Consider the following 16,647-nt stretch of genomic DNA (forward strand, 5'->3'; position numbering starts at 1 on the left):
GTACCTTCAGTCTGTAACATTTTCTGATGTGTTATGCATATCCATACACATACATACATTCCATCTATAGACAGATGAATGAAAATTTTTGCATATGATTTATGTTTTTAGCAGGTTAGAAAACAATTGACAGCAATATGGGAACACACTGGCAAAGTCAAACATTGTAAACAACACTATGAGTAACAACAATTCAAACCTTGCACTGAAAAAATACCCTTTCAGATGTGCTAAAAACTACAAAAAGTTAAATTGTCATTATCTGACTTGTGCGGCAACACAGGGTTTATGTGTTTATGCTCATATGAATGAGCAATCATTCTTAGTAATGCAGTAAAGGTACATCACAATATATCAAGCAAACAGGCTGAGACAGTCCTAAAACCAAACACTGAAAACCCATTCTCTGAGTAATGGAAATATATATAAAAAACAGCTATGTTGGTTACAGCTTATAAACTTCAAGACAAATGGAAAAGAGTATGAAGTCATTGCTCAAAGCTCAGGTGCCAAACAATGATGATCTATCAACAGAAAGCAAGCAAGCATTGTCTCTTACAAAGCGAGACATTATAACTTGTAAACTTTTTTTATCATGTAAATCTCATGTAAATAAAACAGGATTCCTCCTTTCCCAGACAAATCCACTGTATCTGCAGTACAAAGTAAGCATACTTTGACTTTGCATGTGGTCAGCAAATTACTGCATGTATTCCTGAAGATAAAAATTTACTCCATTTGTCACGTGCTGATCTGAAGTAAAACAACACTGAAGTACCATCCTTCTACTGTTTTCAAGCAGGAAGAGTAAAATTACTCTGGGGCTGTGTAACGCCTATGTAAGCATCGCTCTTTGGGGCTCTGTACACAAAGAAAGCTGATGCCATGATTTCCACACATTATCTTCAACCTGAATCAATTCTCCAAGCTTGGTATTACAATAACAAGTTAGAGGCATTGCATTTACTACAGGGAATAGAAACAGATTCAAGTGACTATTACGCTGCTTCCTGAATTTTAAATGTGTTATTTTAACATGACATACTGCAAAGCTCTTAGCATACCACTTCCCAATTTGGGGCTGCAACTTCCGTTTAATTTCTTGTCTTACAAGCAATTTGTACCACAGCATTGATAAAAATTTCCGAAGTTGAAATAACCATAGAGGAGGATATAAACACAAATGTTATTTCAGATCTAAGACATTTTTGAACATACAGTCATTTGACAGCATTTGTGTCTTACACTTTTTCATTTTCTCTTGTATGAACAGAGAAAAAAGGGTAAGAGTGACCAGCTAGGTGGTTTTAAAAGGGAAAACAAAAATTCCTTTAAAAGTAGTCCAAAAAGTGAATTAAAACCCTCTTTTCATTACAGTAAATGTTGATAGTTTTGATGGGTTTCCAACAGACAAAATTCAAATCTATTATAAAACACTTCTGTACAGTAAATGAATTTTCACATATTTGTTTTATCAAATATGATATCATAAGTCAATAAAGCTCAGAGGGGCTTCTTAGATATAAACAAATGCCAAATAAACACCTCAGGGACCAAAAATAATCGTTCCATATTTCACTCTGATGTACAGAGTTCTCAAGCACAGGCACTCCAAGTTACTGTTAAAACTTTCTCTCATGTAAGCAAAGGACTAAGCACAAATATCTTCAATTTGATATCAAAAAAGAAAAGGTAGGCTAGCAGGTAAAACAGCAATAATAATGGATTTCATAGGTGAAACCCAGTGGTGTTTTTCAGCTCACAGTGTAGAGTAACTTCTGTCACAGAGGCATATTTTCAAATTCAGATGCAACCTCATTACTAGGTTTAAAGGCAATTTCAGATAAGCCTACATGAACTTTTACAGTGTTTTTTGATACTCATGTTTTTCTTTCTCCCCTCCCCACCAATTACTTAATTACTGCTATATTGAGATCTCACTGCAATAATTACACAAACTGCAAGAAAACTCTGTATCTCCAGTATTAGAATTGCACCTGTACCAGATAAAAGTCACGTGTAAACAACTATTTGATTTTTTTGGCTGATGGTGATCCTTCCACTTAAGAGGTCTCCGGAAAGAAGGAAATGACAACCTGGAACAAGATATCTAATTTTCTTTCTATGAAAAACGTCAAGTTTGAAGTGCATCATTATACAGCATGGAAGAATTATACATTTATCAAAATATGTATTCATATAATAAAACATTTCTATTCAAACTTCTGGGCCAAACTAGTTTCTAACGCTCTATTTAAACGACCAAAAGAGAGTGTATGAGTGCAAAGGAAATTAACTGACTGTATGACATGCAGGCTTCTATTGCAAGACTATGACTTTTTGTTTTGGCATGAACAGCACGAAACATTTGGTGAAAGGAAAAAAATTATCTTCCAAGACCCGTAGTAAATTCCTAACACACATTGCCAAACACACCTGTTGCCATGTGGCTTTTTGCAAAAGCCACACTGCTTGCTGGGCACCCAAATATGTTTGCTTTCACTAGCAGAGGTATGTTCCAAGCCTTCCCTTTTAACAGTTGAAATGTTATCTGGAATGAACAAGGGAGGCTCATCAAGTGAAAGACTTTTGCTACTTCTTCTCTGGCGAGGCTGGAGATTCTTATCATTTCTTCTTGATTTATTTTTTTCTTTATCATCCTCCTTCAGATGCTCTACAACAGGGGGATCTTTAGTCTCTGCCTCTTCCTTTGAGGAGCTATTTGCTTTTAGCCCAGTTGCAAGCTGGTGTTTGCTGGCTTGCTTCTGACCAGGATGTGAAACATGGCCTGACAATGAATGCACGGAGTGGTGGGTATCTTTAGAACGGCTTTGATGAGTAGGAGATTTCTCACTTGCTCTTTGAACTGATGATTTCTGCCCTTGCCCAGAAGCCTGGACTCGGGGTGTTTTCTTCAGCTTTGTGTTGGTCTGCTTTTTTACAGTCACCCCTGAAACACTACTCTTTGCTTTCAAACCCAGATCAGATTGTTTCTTCCTAATTTTAACCGGGTTATTTGGATGCTGATGACTCTCCTGCTCATCTGCATTTCGCTTCAGACTTGCTGAAGAGAGACTGTGAAGGCCTGAAACAGCAACACCAGCTCTTGTCCTTGAACGCATCATTTCCTGTTGCACTGTACCTGATTTCTGCCGAGTACCTGCAGTTAGATTCTGTTTATTCTGTACTACAGATTTACTATGCCGGGGCCTAATGTTCTTTTCACATTTTGTTGAAATACCAGTTTGTTTCTCATCAGCCTGAAATGTTGATGCCTCTGGGCCTTCTACTTTAGTACTGCTGATCGGCTGCTGCACATTTTGGCTTGTTTGGTCAACAATAGTGCTTTCTAAAATGCTATTTCCTGGGTCAGCAGAAGTAAACTCTTTGCTTTTCAAGTCTTTATTATCAAAGTCTGTACTGTCCAATAGTTTCTCAGATGTAGTTTCAGTCTTCTCCATTCCCTTGTCGTTATTTCCAGCTTCTGTTACACATTCCTTTACGGACAATGTATTTTCATCAGGAAGTTCCACGCTGTGGCAACCTAAACTGCAATCAGCCCCCTCTTTCACAGAGCTGGACAAATTTGAAAAGGTCTCACAAATTTCATCAGTATTCATGCAAGCACTTGATGGATCATTAGCTGTTCCAGTTACTTCAATTTGATTATGTTCTTCTGTTTTCTTCTCTGATTCCTCTGCTTTACTATCAGTCTTTTCTTCTGAAGAATTCTCCAAGCCCACTGAATCAATTGCATCACTTGTTTCATTTTTGACTGGAATCATTTCAGCATCAGCAGATACTGAACAAACTGACTCAGCATTCCCAGAGTCAGTCTTCATTGCAACCTCTGCTATTTCCTTTGTTTCCCCAGGAAAAGGAGAACAGGGACCTGTTAAATTAGCACAACTTAACTCTTGGGATGTTTCTTCAACTTTTGTCTGCTCAGGGGTTTCAGACTTTATTTCTTTTACATCTTCAGGACCAGGCAGACATTTTGTATTACTTTGAGATGCTGTTACTGCTGCTGCTGCTGCTCCTTCTACCTGTCCTGATCGTCTTGTACTACGCCTAACCTCCCTAGGCTGCTCTGTTTTCACGTGTGCAGCAACATCTGTCTCTTTAGCTGGACTTCTCTCTTGTTTCTGTCCATTTTTTGGAGCAGATCCACTTTTTACAGATGATTTTTTGGTATTAACAGGAGGAGCAACATTCGAACGCTTGGCTAGCGTGCTCTGCCGTAGACTCCGTACTGCTTCTAGGAAGGGAAAAAGAAAAGTGTCTTAGCTATTCTGCTTCCTCCTCTTTGCAAATACAAGATTTACCTAGAATAGAACTGACTTACCCCAATTTGGCTTACTGGACACAAAGAGAACTTAAAACTTAGTTGTTTATTGAACTTAAAAACTTACCCAAAACCGAATTACTTGGATTTCAATTTTCAACTGAAATAGTTCAGATGTAAAATCTCATTATTCTCAAGGCTATTGAATTTCTAAATAGTATGTACACAACACAAGTGATGATAGAAGGACAATCAAAACCAACTCTACGTATCTACCTCTCAGCCTCTTCTACCTCAAGCAAAAATTGCACAAGTATATTGTGATTAGAAATGTAACTGAAGTTGAAAAAGCTTTTAGAGAACAGTCTATGAATCTGAGATCCAGTCACGTTCTCACCTCATGAGAACTTTTACATTTTCGAAACAAGTAACCTTTCCAGTGCCTTTCTAAACCGCATAATAACCAGCTTTGTATCACAGGCTCTTATTTAAATTCTGATCACTGTATTAAGTAATTTTATCTTTTTAACTCAACCTGCTCTATAGGGTAAAAAAGCAGAACAATAAATAACTCCACCAGTTCAACAACTCAGAAAACCCCTAACATTAATCAATTAGCTACTACGAAGAATTTAAATATTTTAAACATACAGTAAGTGTATTGAGATATTTTGATTACAGACTTTCTGACTGCAATTAGTATAACCTGATTTAAAACAAAAACAGAGTATGTAAATAAAAATAAATAGAATCAGAACTTTAATTGGAAATAGAGACAAGCTAACCCAATATTCCAATGTTGTTTTGCAGTTCCGTCATACTTTTGTTGGTGAAGAACCATAGTATTAATCTTACGTAGGTAAAAGCATCAAAATCTCAAAAATTAGTTTAAGGACTATAAGCCATAAGGAAGACACTAAATATTTATTAAAGAGAAATTCTAACTGAGTTGTCCCCTATGGATGCCAGCTTCTAGCTGCTTTGTATGAAAAAGCAAGTGTCTATACAGGAATTCAAACAACCAAACAGCAAAGCTTTATTTTAAATTTATAATCGTTGGGGTGGGATTTTAAAGATATAAGTTACTTCAAGTGTGCAAACACAAAATCTAGGATCACCTTGTGCCATTAAACGTGGTGACTTCCTCGGTGATGTAACTGATGCTTCTTCAGCACGGCTTCTCAAATTCCTACTAGGTAAAGCAAGCTCATCGTCATCAATGGTGTCATTACCACTCTCTTTAACTCCTTCTTCATCCATAGTATCATCAAGATCAATAACTGGAAAAACAAACAAACAAGAAACAGCCTAAAACTTAAAATGATCAAAAAGTGTTGTAGCTGTAATGCTGAGCAAGACAGGGGAAGAGACAGAAAAAATAAATAAATTTGCCATCTGAAAACAAACAAAAGGGGAAAAAAATGAAGAAATGAAGGACAGAAAATTCCCATGTGAGGCAATTTCAGTGTAGAAGAAGCTATCACCCAAAGCTGAAAACTTCTGTAGATAGTCCTTACAGCTTTTTTGTGGACTCACATTTTTATTGGGTTTTTTTGCCACAGGAAGGTCCCCAGTCTTAGAGGATCAGCTGTCCCTCACTGTCCCTTCCCACCTAAGAAAAAGTGAAGAAAGGTAAACAGCAAAAGAGCTGATCCAGAAGTGCAGAGTTTAAAAATCACAGTTTTCTCATAGGATATCAACTCTCAGCCCCACCCATATCACATATCTGCATCTGCAATGTCTTTTTGGAAGAGCTTCAAGTGCAGCAAGCACTTAACCTCCCAGGAGAGACAGGGAACATTGTCTTTGGTGAATTCCTACCCTCCACTAACCTGAGAAGGATCCCAGAGGCTGCTCCTGAAAACAGGTTTCCTAAGAGGCAGTCAGGTCACTATAACAGCCATTCTCCTCACTTGCACTAAGTTTGGTTCTTGCAGTGGTAGCCTCTCCTATCCAAAGATCCTATGTGTGATTTAATGAATCCTGGTACCCACGGAATGCAAAATTTGTGAGATCAAGCCAAACCACCACGTGATTTTACAAAACGCATAGGAAGATCTGACAAACAGATCTGTAACAGAGACTACACACAATCAAGTATGCCTGGTTTTCACTATTAAGACACCTACCTTTAAGCATTTTTAAGATCAATTCACTTAACACATATATCTAAAAATTTCTAACAATTGCTTACTTAAAACTGATATAAATTAATACATCAATCACAAAAGTTAAAAAAGCAAGAAGTTAAATTACTAGAATTCTTAGACCAGCTCAGAAAATCTCTCAATTCCTGTTTCTTTTCAGGTCTGATATTACTGCAACTTAAAAGAACCAACACCCTTGTGAAGGCACTACAATAATAAGTACTTTTAAGATAACAAAAATTGGAAGCTGTAAAACACTGCTGAAACCGAAGAGTGATGAATAACACTATCAATCTACAATCACCTGCCATGAAAAATTAAAAAAATATAGTAACCAAGCAACTTGTTAGAAGTTCAAATATTAGAAAGATTTTTATCAGCCTCTTAAGGAAGCCTGATCATGGCACCAGGCAACTGGCATTCTGAAACTCTGTAACCAGATGGCTGCCAGGGGCTGAAAGCTAGGAGTTTCTTAACCTAACAATTTATGGTCATTCATTTTATTTTTACCATAATTTTTAGTCAGTGCATTGTACACATCAGTTATAAGGAAAAGTGTTTGTGGAAATTACTGTCCACTTCCACTTTCCAATCCACGGAGCCACCTTTACATCTGTGTGTGTTTACAAACATACAGATACGACATAGAAGGTGCACGAGGTTGATAAAGTTGGTCTTACTCCACTCAAGAGTGTTCCTCAATCACTTACTTGCTATAAGCTTATTAGTTAAGCTTATTTGAGCACACTGGTAAAAAAATGACATTGTAACTGCCCTATTAGATGTTATTTTCCAAAACAATATCTAATGCTGGCCCATTGTCCAAGATGGAAACCTGAACAAGATGGACCCTCACCAAGATGGACTCCAGCTGCCCATTCTCATGTTCTCAAAGATTATATCCTCCCAGCAGCTCTGCACTTTGGTATTCATGTTCTCACATATTCCTACAAAACATGGAACTGGTTTCTGGGAACAGACTGCGACAAAAGAGACTCTTTTCAGAACCACTTCTGTTCCTTCTGTGTAGAACTAATCTACTGAGGTATTGAAGACAAGATGAAAAATAAAAACTACTAGGACAGCTTCTGAAACAACTCTGGAGCATATTTCAGGGCTGACATTAGAGCTTTGGGTTTTACAATGCTCTTGCTTGAGTCAATGAATTTATACACTCTCCTTTATTAATAACAAAAGGGACACATTCAGTCCATTAGTGACAAGTAATTTAAAATATTAGAATTGAAGTATTTTCATACATACAAGACTCTGTGCAGTAGCTTTAATTTTACAGAGGAATTTGAAGCACAGAATCTTGCTAATTTCAAACGACCTGAGCTACAAATCAGCTAGTACAGATAGCCTCATGAGGCCCCCGATGAGGAGCACTCCACACAGACCCTGCTGGGACGAGAAAAAGTGACAGAGAACAGCAATAGATACAGAGAAGGCTAGGAAAGTAAATTATGAAAGAAGTGGAGGTAAAGAAACAACCTTCGGAAAAGTAAACCAACAAAAGCAAAATCAAAAGGAACTAAAAAAAAAAATAGAGAGATGACCTTATAAATATCTAAATATTATCTCAGTAGTAAGTATAGAAATTAGAATAATAAAATAGGAAAAAATAAAAAAGGAAAAAACCAAAATCGTATCTGAATAGGAAGAGCTGTACACCATTGTACAACTGAACAGACTGCAAATTAGAAAAATATCAGTCACATTCAACATATTTGTACTGGAAAAGGCACCACTGGCCTTCACCTTACTATTTCGAATTTCTCCATTACTTGTAAAGCATCTCAATTTCCAAACTACTGTGCTGTACTACTGACTCGTTTTTATATATGTCATACCATAATGGAGTAACATACAGTAAAAACAGTCTACTTGCAAATTTAAAGCAAGTTTATGTTAATGTTAATGTTTTCCCTATGACATTTATAAATCCTAATTTTTATTATCATTAAGTCTTCCCTCGATTATTTTCAGCCACAACTATGACAGAAATACTCCTTTTTGACACACTGACCAAGGTAAATAAATTTCTTTTCTGTAGATGTTAGTCCTGGATTTCTTTTGCTTAGGTAACCACACCAAAAAGAACATCACTGTTGTTCCTGCTTTGCAGTGTTACAAAGTCCTATTTCCAGCTAAATCACATGAATGGCAGGAATGCAGAAGTCCACAGCAGATTCCATATACACATCACAAATTATATGGAAATGGTTGAAAATTTTAAAATTTCCACTATGTTTTATGTGAATAACAACACAAAAATGTAATATTATGCTTCAATGAAAACAGGCTAAGGCTAATATGTCTAGGTAAGCCTTCAGAATAATAAAGTCCAGTGAACCACTGAAAGATCCAGATATAGTGATGTTTTGTCAGTAAGTCTCAAGATCCTAAATGAAGATGGTGTATTTTCCAGGAAAAACCTTTTTCCTATTGACATTTATAATGCACATGTTCAAGATACACAATTAAAAATACTTTTTCTTAAAAAAAAATTAAAGAGAAATTATGTGATTGATGACATAACTTACACAAGCAAACATCAAATCCCAACTGTTTTACAAAAGTTTGCCTGTAACCCATTGAACTGAGAATTTGCCTACAAGTACCTTGGGCTGACTGCCCAGGGCAAGAAAAGAACCATAGTAAGTAACATGAAATATTACCTAAACATTTGCTTCCATTCTCCATTAATGTCTGTATTGTAAAGAGGTATTTTTACAGTCTTTAGAATAAAGACATATGAAAATCAACTAGGATTAATAAATTTAATACAGCATGTATCTTGACAGAGGACTGCATACTCATTTTATTAAAAAGACGGAGCTACATCACAAGCCTACCAAATTATGGTTCTTTAATGACACAAAGCTGTTACTTTGCAAATAAGGAGCAGTTAAGCACAAATTTCAACAAAGTAAAAGCACCACACCAAACCAAGAACTCTAATTTCAATAAAATAATTTTATTAAGAAGGGAGTCTTCATATATTTACGAATCAGACAGCTAAATTGCTTTGCAAATCACAGTACAGGTCCAACCTCTCTCCATCCATGAAACTGATCCAAAGGTATAAATAACTGAATACTTTAGAAGGATCTAAGGTGGAGAACATAGGTAGTTTGCCGCCTACAAACAGAAAAGGCCACAAAATAAACATTCTCCAGTTTCTCAATACCAACAGAGTAAATTTAAATTTTATACAGAAAAGTTACTATCTTGGTCATAAAATGCTGTGGAACTGTTCATATGGGTACCTTGCAGGAAGGATGGCATAAAGTGATAAGAAAACTGAGAGAAATAACTGTATACCCAATTTGGGGCAGGAATCTCGAGGTCACATTCAAAATTCTTCAAATGTAGGAGGAAAAATACATTGTACTTTGGCTTTAGTGAAAAGAGCCTGAAATGCCTAACACAGCCACACAGCACACTAGCTAAAGAAAATAGGATTTGTAGTCAGAAAAATTGGTTTGGCTCCAAAGATTCAGTAGGTGATCATGATTTTAGAAGTGTAATGCTGCTTTTAACAACACTAATGAAAACACAGGCAAAAACTAGAAAGAGCAAACTGCATTTGAGGGAAATACTTTCCTAGCAGCAATTCAGAGAGACAGGGAAAAAAGGGCAATTAAAAAACGTCCCTAACACATTTTGTACATTCTTACAGGACCAGTCTTCTTCATCATTTATGGTAAGTACCTGATTTGATAAACATACCCATAAACTAAATTGGTTAAAAGCTTGATTTTAATATGGAATCTAGAAATGTCTCCAGATGATATGCAATTAAAATTCCTTTCCCTGTATTATATATATAATAAATCAAACTACCCCAGTGAATGACATCCTGAAAAGCTACAGAATTTGTGATAGCTAAGAAGTACCAATTTAGTATGCATGCTAAGTTATTTGCATGCTAAGTTATTAGCACACTGGCATGTGACCAGTCTGACCTGCTATGGTCACAGCTACAATAGCTTCCACCACGACTTCCAGCAAGAACAGAACAACACAGAAAAACTACCACTAGGGTATCACTCGAAGTTGAAATAAGTGTGTTGCTCTTAAGAGTCATGTCATAATCAAAACTTCACAGTTTCCACTTCTCATCAATGCATTGCTCAATAAGGTAGAAAACATCAATGCAACCCCAAAATCACGCCTCCACACCCACTCACACCACTGAAACATTTAACATGGCCAAGAGCTGCTCTTACACAACCTAATTTTCGGCGTTGGTCATTCACAGCTTGGAAGAACAGCCACCTGATCAAACTGACAAAAAGAAACAGAGAGGCACCTAAAACACAATTTGGGACACTTCTGATTGCTTCAAGAATTTGCATTTATTTCTTGGAAGTTTCCTTTTGTCAAATTCTGTCCTTTAATTGGCAAGGAGAGCAATTATATCAATTTCTACTACCAACATGAGGTCTTTCTGCTAATACCCACTTCAGGACAGGAAGAGCCCTCCACTACTGCTAAGCTGCTATGAGCTGCAGTGAATAAGATGTGTGAATAGTTTGTACCTTGATGCACAGAGGTAACAGAACTTCCTAATGTGCTGTAAGACCAGCAATCTCCTCAGTCTAGCTCCCTAAACCAGCAATCTAACTACATCTTTATAGTTTAGCAGTCAGCCTTCACAAACATATTCTAGAAGGACTTCAGCATAATTTGACCTCTACCCTACCCAGCTTCTCAGAGCTGTGAGATCATAAAGAATTACATCTACCTCTGCTCAAAGCCATAACCAGGATCACCTGCAAAGAATCTTGTTGTCTTCTCTAAATATGTAATTATTAAATCAGAGCTAAAAAGATAACCCCATTCTATTACTTGGGTGCAATTACAGAGCAAGCTCAGCAAGTCTGGTCTGCTCTTTGGCCTTTGTTGGTCTTTGTCTAACCAACGGTGTTATCTAACTACAGAAACCATCTAAATCCAGCACAATCTGGATACAGGCCAAGAGACAAACACGAGACTGGTTTATTGGTATTGATATAGTTCTGCCTATCAATAGGCAACAAACATCCATTGTCACACTCCTTGCAATCTGTCATTTACCAGCACTGCTGACTGACACACTTGGACAAGAAAGACATGGAGCTGGTGAAGCAAGCCCAGAGGAGGCCACAAAAATGACTGAAGTGTTGGAGCACCTGTTCTTTGACAAAAGGCTGGGAGAGTTGGGATTGTTTGGCCTGGAGAATAGGGGGAACACCTCACAGTGGCCCTTCAATACTTAAAAGGGGCTTATAAGAAAAAATGGGAACAGACTTTTTAGTATCGCCTGTAGCAACAGGACAAGGGTAATGGTTTTAAACTAAGAGGGTAGATTCAGACTGGATATAAGGAAGAACTTTTCTATTATGGGATGATGAAACAGTAGAAGCAGGTTGCCCAGAGAGGTGGTAGATGCCCCATCCCTAGAAACCTTCAAGGTCAGGTTGGATAGGGCTCTGAACAACCTGATCTAGTTGAACATGTCCCTGCTCATTGCAGAGGGGCTGGACTAGATAACCTTTAGAGCTCCCTTGCAAACCAAACCATTCTGTGATTCTATGCTACTGTTCTCCCCAAGAGCTGCTGTTAGAATTCAACTTACAAAGCCTGTGTTTTCCACATAGATGTCTCTGTCTATGTGTTTCTTATATGCATGCATTTGAACTGTCTAAAGGACATCCAATCAATTGTGACAGTATCCTTCACATACAGTCAGGTAATGGGTAACTCACCATAAAAAGAGCTTAGTATAAACAAACAGCCTAGTTCTTGATGAATGATGTGCAATATAAATCCTTAAGCTGAGCAAAACATGTTGATGAGTAGTGACTTTAGATCAGGCCTGTAAAAACTCCCAACAAAAAGTAACATCCATGCAGCAGTAAGAAAAAGAACAGGAAACAAACCCACACTCAAAACCAACTTAGGAGCAAGAAAGAAGGGGTTCTGAAGGCAAAAGTACATGATCTCCAAAATAAAGCAGAGAAAATGTTGTCACAATCCTGAGAAATTAGGTAAGAAGCAGGCCTGAATCAAGCCCCTCTCAGAGCTTCTGCTACTTATATATACTGATGCTCACATAAGAAATTTCACATTTATAAGGTTGGGTTGAAGACATAGAAAGATAGTATCTTGTTTGTGCATAGGTTTTCTACTATTGAACTCTGCTCAAATGTGCTTTCAAAGAAGTATTAATGAGCCATGCCTTTTGCTCCTCCATTTTATCTAGAAGACTTGATACCATTTTAGCTAAAACACCTCTCCTCAGTTCAACTGTAACTACCTTTATCTCTTCAGCTTGCTCATTGCAACCAAATAAGCTGTAGCATGAAATCTTCACCACTTAAAAAATTCTACAAAACAGAATACATTCCAGTTATTCCAGAAGCATCAAATATGGTAAATTTGTCCTTTGCTAGTCCTGTGAATTAATTTCCATGAGCACTTTGCTCCTTTTCTTAAGCTGTTTAATAGTCTAGGCATAGGTTATGCAAAATATTAATTGAAGATCTAGAATGAACTGTGACAAATAAATTTGTGCCTCTGGAAAAATTCACTGCTTTGTCAGGAATGAAATCAAGAGTGTAAGAAATACCAAGCATTCTAGCTCTAAGAATATATTAAGGCAAATATTGTCAGGAGAGTTATGTTTTTTTACCTTTGAGAAAAATTGAAGTTGGTGTACAGATGAACTTCCACATAAACTGTCTGGGAAAACAGCTTTTGCATGGATTAATTCATACCAAGGGTGCTACCATTTTGAATAACCACATTCTTACCAGCAGACTACATCAACTGTGTTGGATTACCAACAGTATCAGACAAATCAAATAAATCACAACCACACGAATTTTCAAGGAAAAAAGACAGGTAAAGAAACTATACTTCAAACTGATACTCATTATTCTTAACTAAAAAATTTTAAGTACATACTGCAGTCCTAACGTCTCAGAACAAGGACAGTTCTTATCAAGACCTACAAGGAACAAGCAACAACAAGAACACTTCATGTTCTCTTGGACACCTACATTAATTCCAAATTACGCATTTTCATTTCTTTACTGAAATGTGGCTCTATTCTTTGTGCTTTCAGATTTAGAAACAAAACTTCAATTTCATGAACTCAGCATAAATCAAATCAGCTTTGAATCCTTTAGTCTTTTGAAAGCCCGAAACAGTAGCCCCCAAGTGAATGCATTAGCTCACTTATTTTAATGGACCTTAAAATTAATTGTGATCGTGTAAGTATTGACAGTTGCACTAATTATTGCTCTAATTATTATTAATTATTGCACTACTGATCCCTTTCAGGAGAAATATATGCTAGAAAGCCCCTAAAAGTCTCTCTGTACGTTCCAAAATATCCAGCTGTATCCTATGAGTTAATTCAACAATTTTAAATGCAGTACAGGTTTACTGAAAGATGCAGTATGACAAAAGAATTTGCAAGAGAGGTGGAATTTGCTTTAGTTGTGTACATTATACAGTCTTATGCTCATTACAAGGGATACAATTTTTGTTTGGTAGGTTACAGACAAAAATCTGTAAGAATACAGACTACTGCAAGAGTAAACAAAAGCATTAAGGATGGCCTCAAAAATGTTCTATTGAAGTAGGAAAAAAAACCCAAATATCTTGTTTTGGTTTTATATATAGTTCATTTTTTCACTGCCTTAATCAATATAATCTTTGGTTTACAGCTTTCCATGCTGTAATACCACCTAATTTAGTGAAGGTGAGAATTTAGTCTATAACAACAGCAAAATACAAAATATTACATACGGAAATTATCAAGATTTTCACACACAGTTCATAAAAGTTACTCAAAAAATTTTAAATGTTGATATAATCATGTAACTGCATTAATCTACAACACTTCTCAGTAATGAACCTAAAAAATTACATTTTTTAGACTTCCAGTAAGATAAAGAACACTACTAAGAATAGAGAATATTTTGGTCTCTTGCAACAAATTCAGCATAATTATTCCAACTATTAGTAAATATTAGTAATTTTAGGGATTGGATCATCCCTCTTTTTTTTTTAATCTTCTAAAACTACTCAATAACTCCTGAGATTATTTTTATATTAGAGAACTTAGCTCTAAATTGCTTCCAAATCAGGTATTCCAAATAATAAAAAAATAATTTTATCATCATTCCAGGGTCCTGAAGCCAACCAAAGTGAAACACCCAGAATCCGGAATCAGCTCAGTACCAGAAGGCCTAGCACCAACAGAATAACCCTGAGGTCAGAGCAGTAATTTGTACAACTCTCATGCTCCTACTGCTAATCCAGAAATATGATATTTTTTTAAGCCAACCAATGACTTCAGTGACCAGGCACAGTACCTACACTAAACAAATCTTGCCTTTCATAGGGAATAATTTACAGACAAAGCCTAGACTATTTCTGATCCACATAAGGAGCCTTCCCCTATTGTTACACTACAAAATTAAAAAGACCTGTTCATGGTCTACATGCCAGGCATGTAAGCAGTGCATCAAAAAAGGGCAAAAAGGCAACAGAAATCCCAACTTATTATTTCTACGTTATGAGAAAGGGTTGGTACTGGAGTATAACTGCATTTTAAATTGTAATCTTAAAAAATTGTAAGATTTACCTGTAGAACAAGGCATCTGGAAATTGGGGCCATTGCTATCCAAAACAGGCAAACAGAACTGGGCACTTGCAGATCCTAGCATAGGATCCTTATCGCTGAGCATGTTCTTCAGCGAATCCTCTAAGACACTTTGACTTGTACTAAAATCCTCACAGCCTTCATTCTCCAGGTTGGACTCTAGAAATAGGGCATCATCTAAGTGTTCAGTAGGAATTAAATGGTTAAATGTATCAACTATATCCATGAAGACTCCTGTGTGTCTTTCAGCCCTATAGAAAGACAAGAAAAATACCATAAGAAAATAAGCTACAAATTGTAAAACACCTAAGACACCAGCAAATTTTTTGGCTGTTGTGTTTTATAAAGAATGCTTAAGGTATTTTAGAACTATAAAAAATAAATAAATAAAAAACTGTTTATGGTTTAGTATGGTCCACTGCATAACTAAAAATCATTTTCCTAATTATTTTAAAAAGAAATTCTATGCTAAATTAATATAATCTCCTCTGTCAGCATCAGAGTGCTGACACTTTCTACAGTGTGTAGAACAAAGGTAACTAAATAACTCCTTTCTAAAATTTGTTTAAACCTTAACCAACCCAAAGAGGTAGGACACCAGAAGAAGAAGATATCAAGAACAAGTGAACCTGGATAGCAGCACTGTGAGCATGAATCTTTCTTCTTTTTAAATATAAAAATTTGAGGTCAGCTTCCACTAACATCAATGGAGCTGAAAAGGTTACAGAGCCTGACATACTAACACATACTACTGACAAGAACTATATTTCTGTTCAAAGAGTAACTGCCAAGTACTTCACAGCAAGTTAGTATTTTTAAACAACAAGGGTTTTTTTGCTATTATTTTTCAACTATCAATACATTCAATAAAATTACAGAAATTTTATATTAAAATCTGATCTCAATCAAGCACATAAGAATTCTGAGCTAGCAGCAAAAGGGCCAGGAGCCTTTTAGAAACTTCAGTTTTGAAAAAGTTTAGATGAACTTCTAGAAGTCTACCTAAGGAATTGCATTCAAAGACATCAACTGCATTTAACAAGAATTCTTTATTTCCTAGATCTTCTTTGCAATGCAGCAGAATTGCAACTACCACAGCAGAGACTCAACTAATAAGACTGTATAACTGAACAACAGAATGGAAAAAAGTCAGCAAAACATTTTTTCAGAAGTTTTGATTTAGCATATACTCAAAGTGGAAAGAGAGAACTATAACAAGTATGGTCAGGTAAGGAAAACAGACTTAGTGCAGTACTGCCTGGCTTAATTTGGCATACAGGATAGTCTGGAAGAGCAGTTTTGGCACACAAAGCTGTTAAAGCTTTTAGAAACAGCAAAAGGACACATATACTTTCCTGCCCCTTCTTTCATCATGCTCCTCCCACGCACCAGACAAATTCTTTTTGTTTAGAATGAGCACACTAATTAAAGGAAAATGACAAATGAGAAGTGGAGTTTGCAGTGCTTGAATTACTTTCTAGATGGCTATTCCAGCAACCTGCCACTAAACGAAATCCAGTACTTACTCATGCTTAATAGAACATTAAGTA

At 36.4% G+C, this 16,647-nt stretch overlaps 1 protein-coding gene across 4 annotated transcripts in view; it reads right to left on the reverse strand.

Annotated features, from left to right (window-relative positions):
• The window catches only part of PHF3 (PHD finger protein 3), a 51,023-nt gene that overhangs the window by 25,905 nt on the left and 8,471 nt on the right, over positions 1-16,647 (reverse strand). Inside the window, exons 1-4 of one of the 4 annotated variants that reach the window (XM_085056570.1) lie at positions 15,080-15,218; positions 5,822-5,897; positions 5,404-5,565; positions 2,437-4,258 (exon numbers count right to left, since the gene is read on the reverse strand). In XM_085056570.1, the coding sequence (XP_084912696.1) occupies positions 2,437-4,258; positions 5,404-5,545 (1,964 nt within the window). In that variant the 5' untranslated portion in view covers positions 5,546-5,565; positions 5,822-5,897; positions 15,080-15,218. Of the gene's footprint in view, positions 1-2,436; positions 4,259-5,403; positions 5,566-5,821; positions 5,898-15,079; positions 15,349-16,647 lie in introns of those variants that run through there. The other 3 variants (XM_085056569.1, XM_085056568.1, XM_085056571.1) reach the window with 3 other exon arrangements.

The sequence above is a fragment of the Lichenostomus cassidix genome, chromosome 3, assembly GCF_008360975.1.
Source record: "Lichenostomus cassidix isolate B80296 chromosome 3, HeHo_3.0, whole genome shotgun sequence".
Classification (NCBI taxonomy): domain Eukaryota; kingdom Metazoa; phylum Chordata; class Aves; order Passeriformes; family Meliphagidae; genus Lichenostomus; species Lichenostomus cassidix.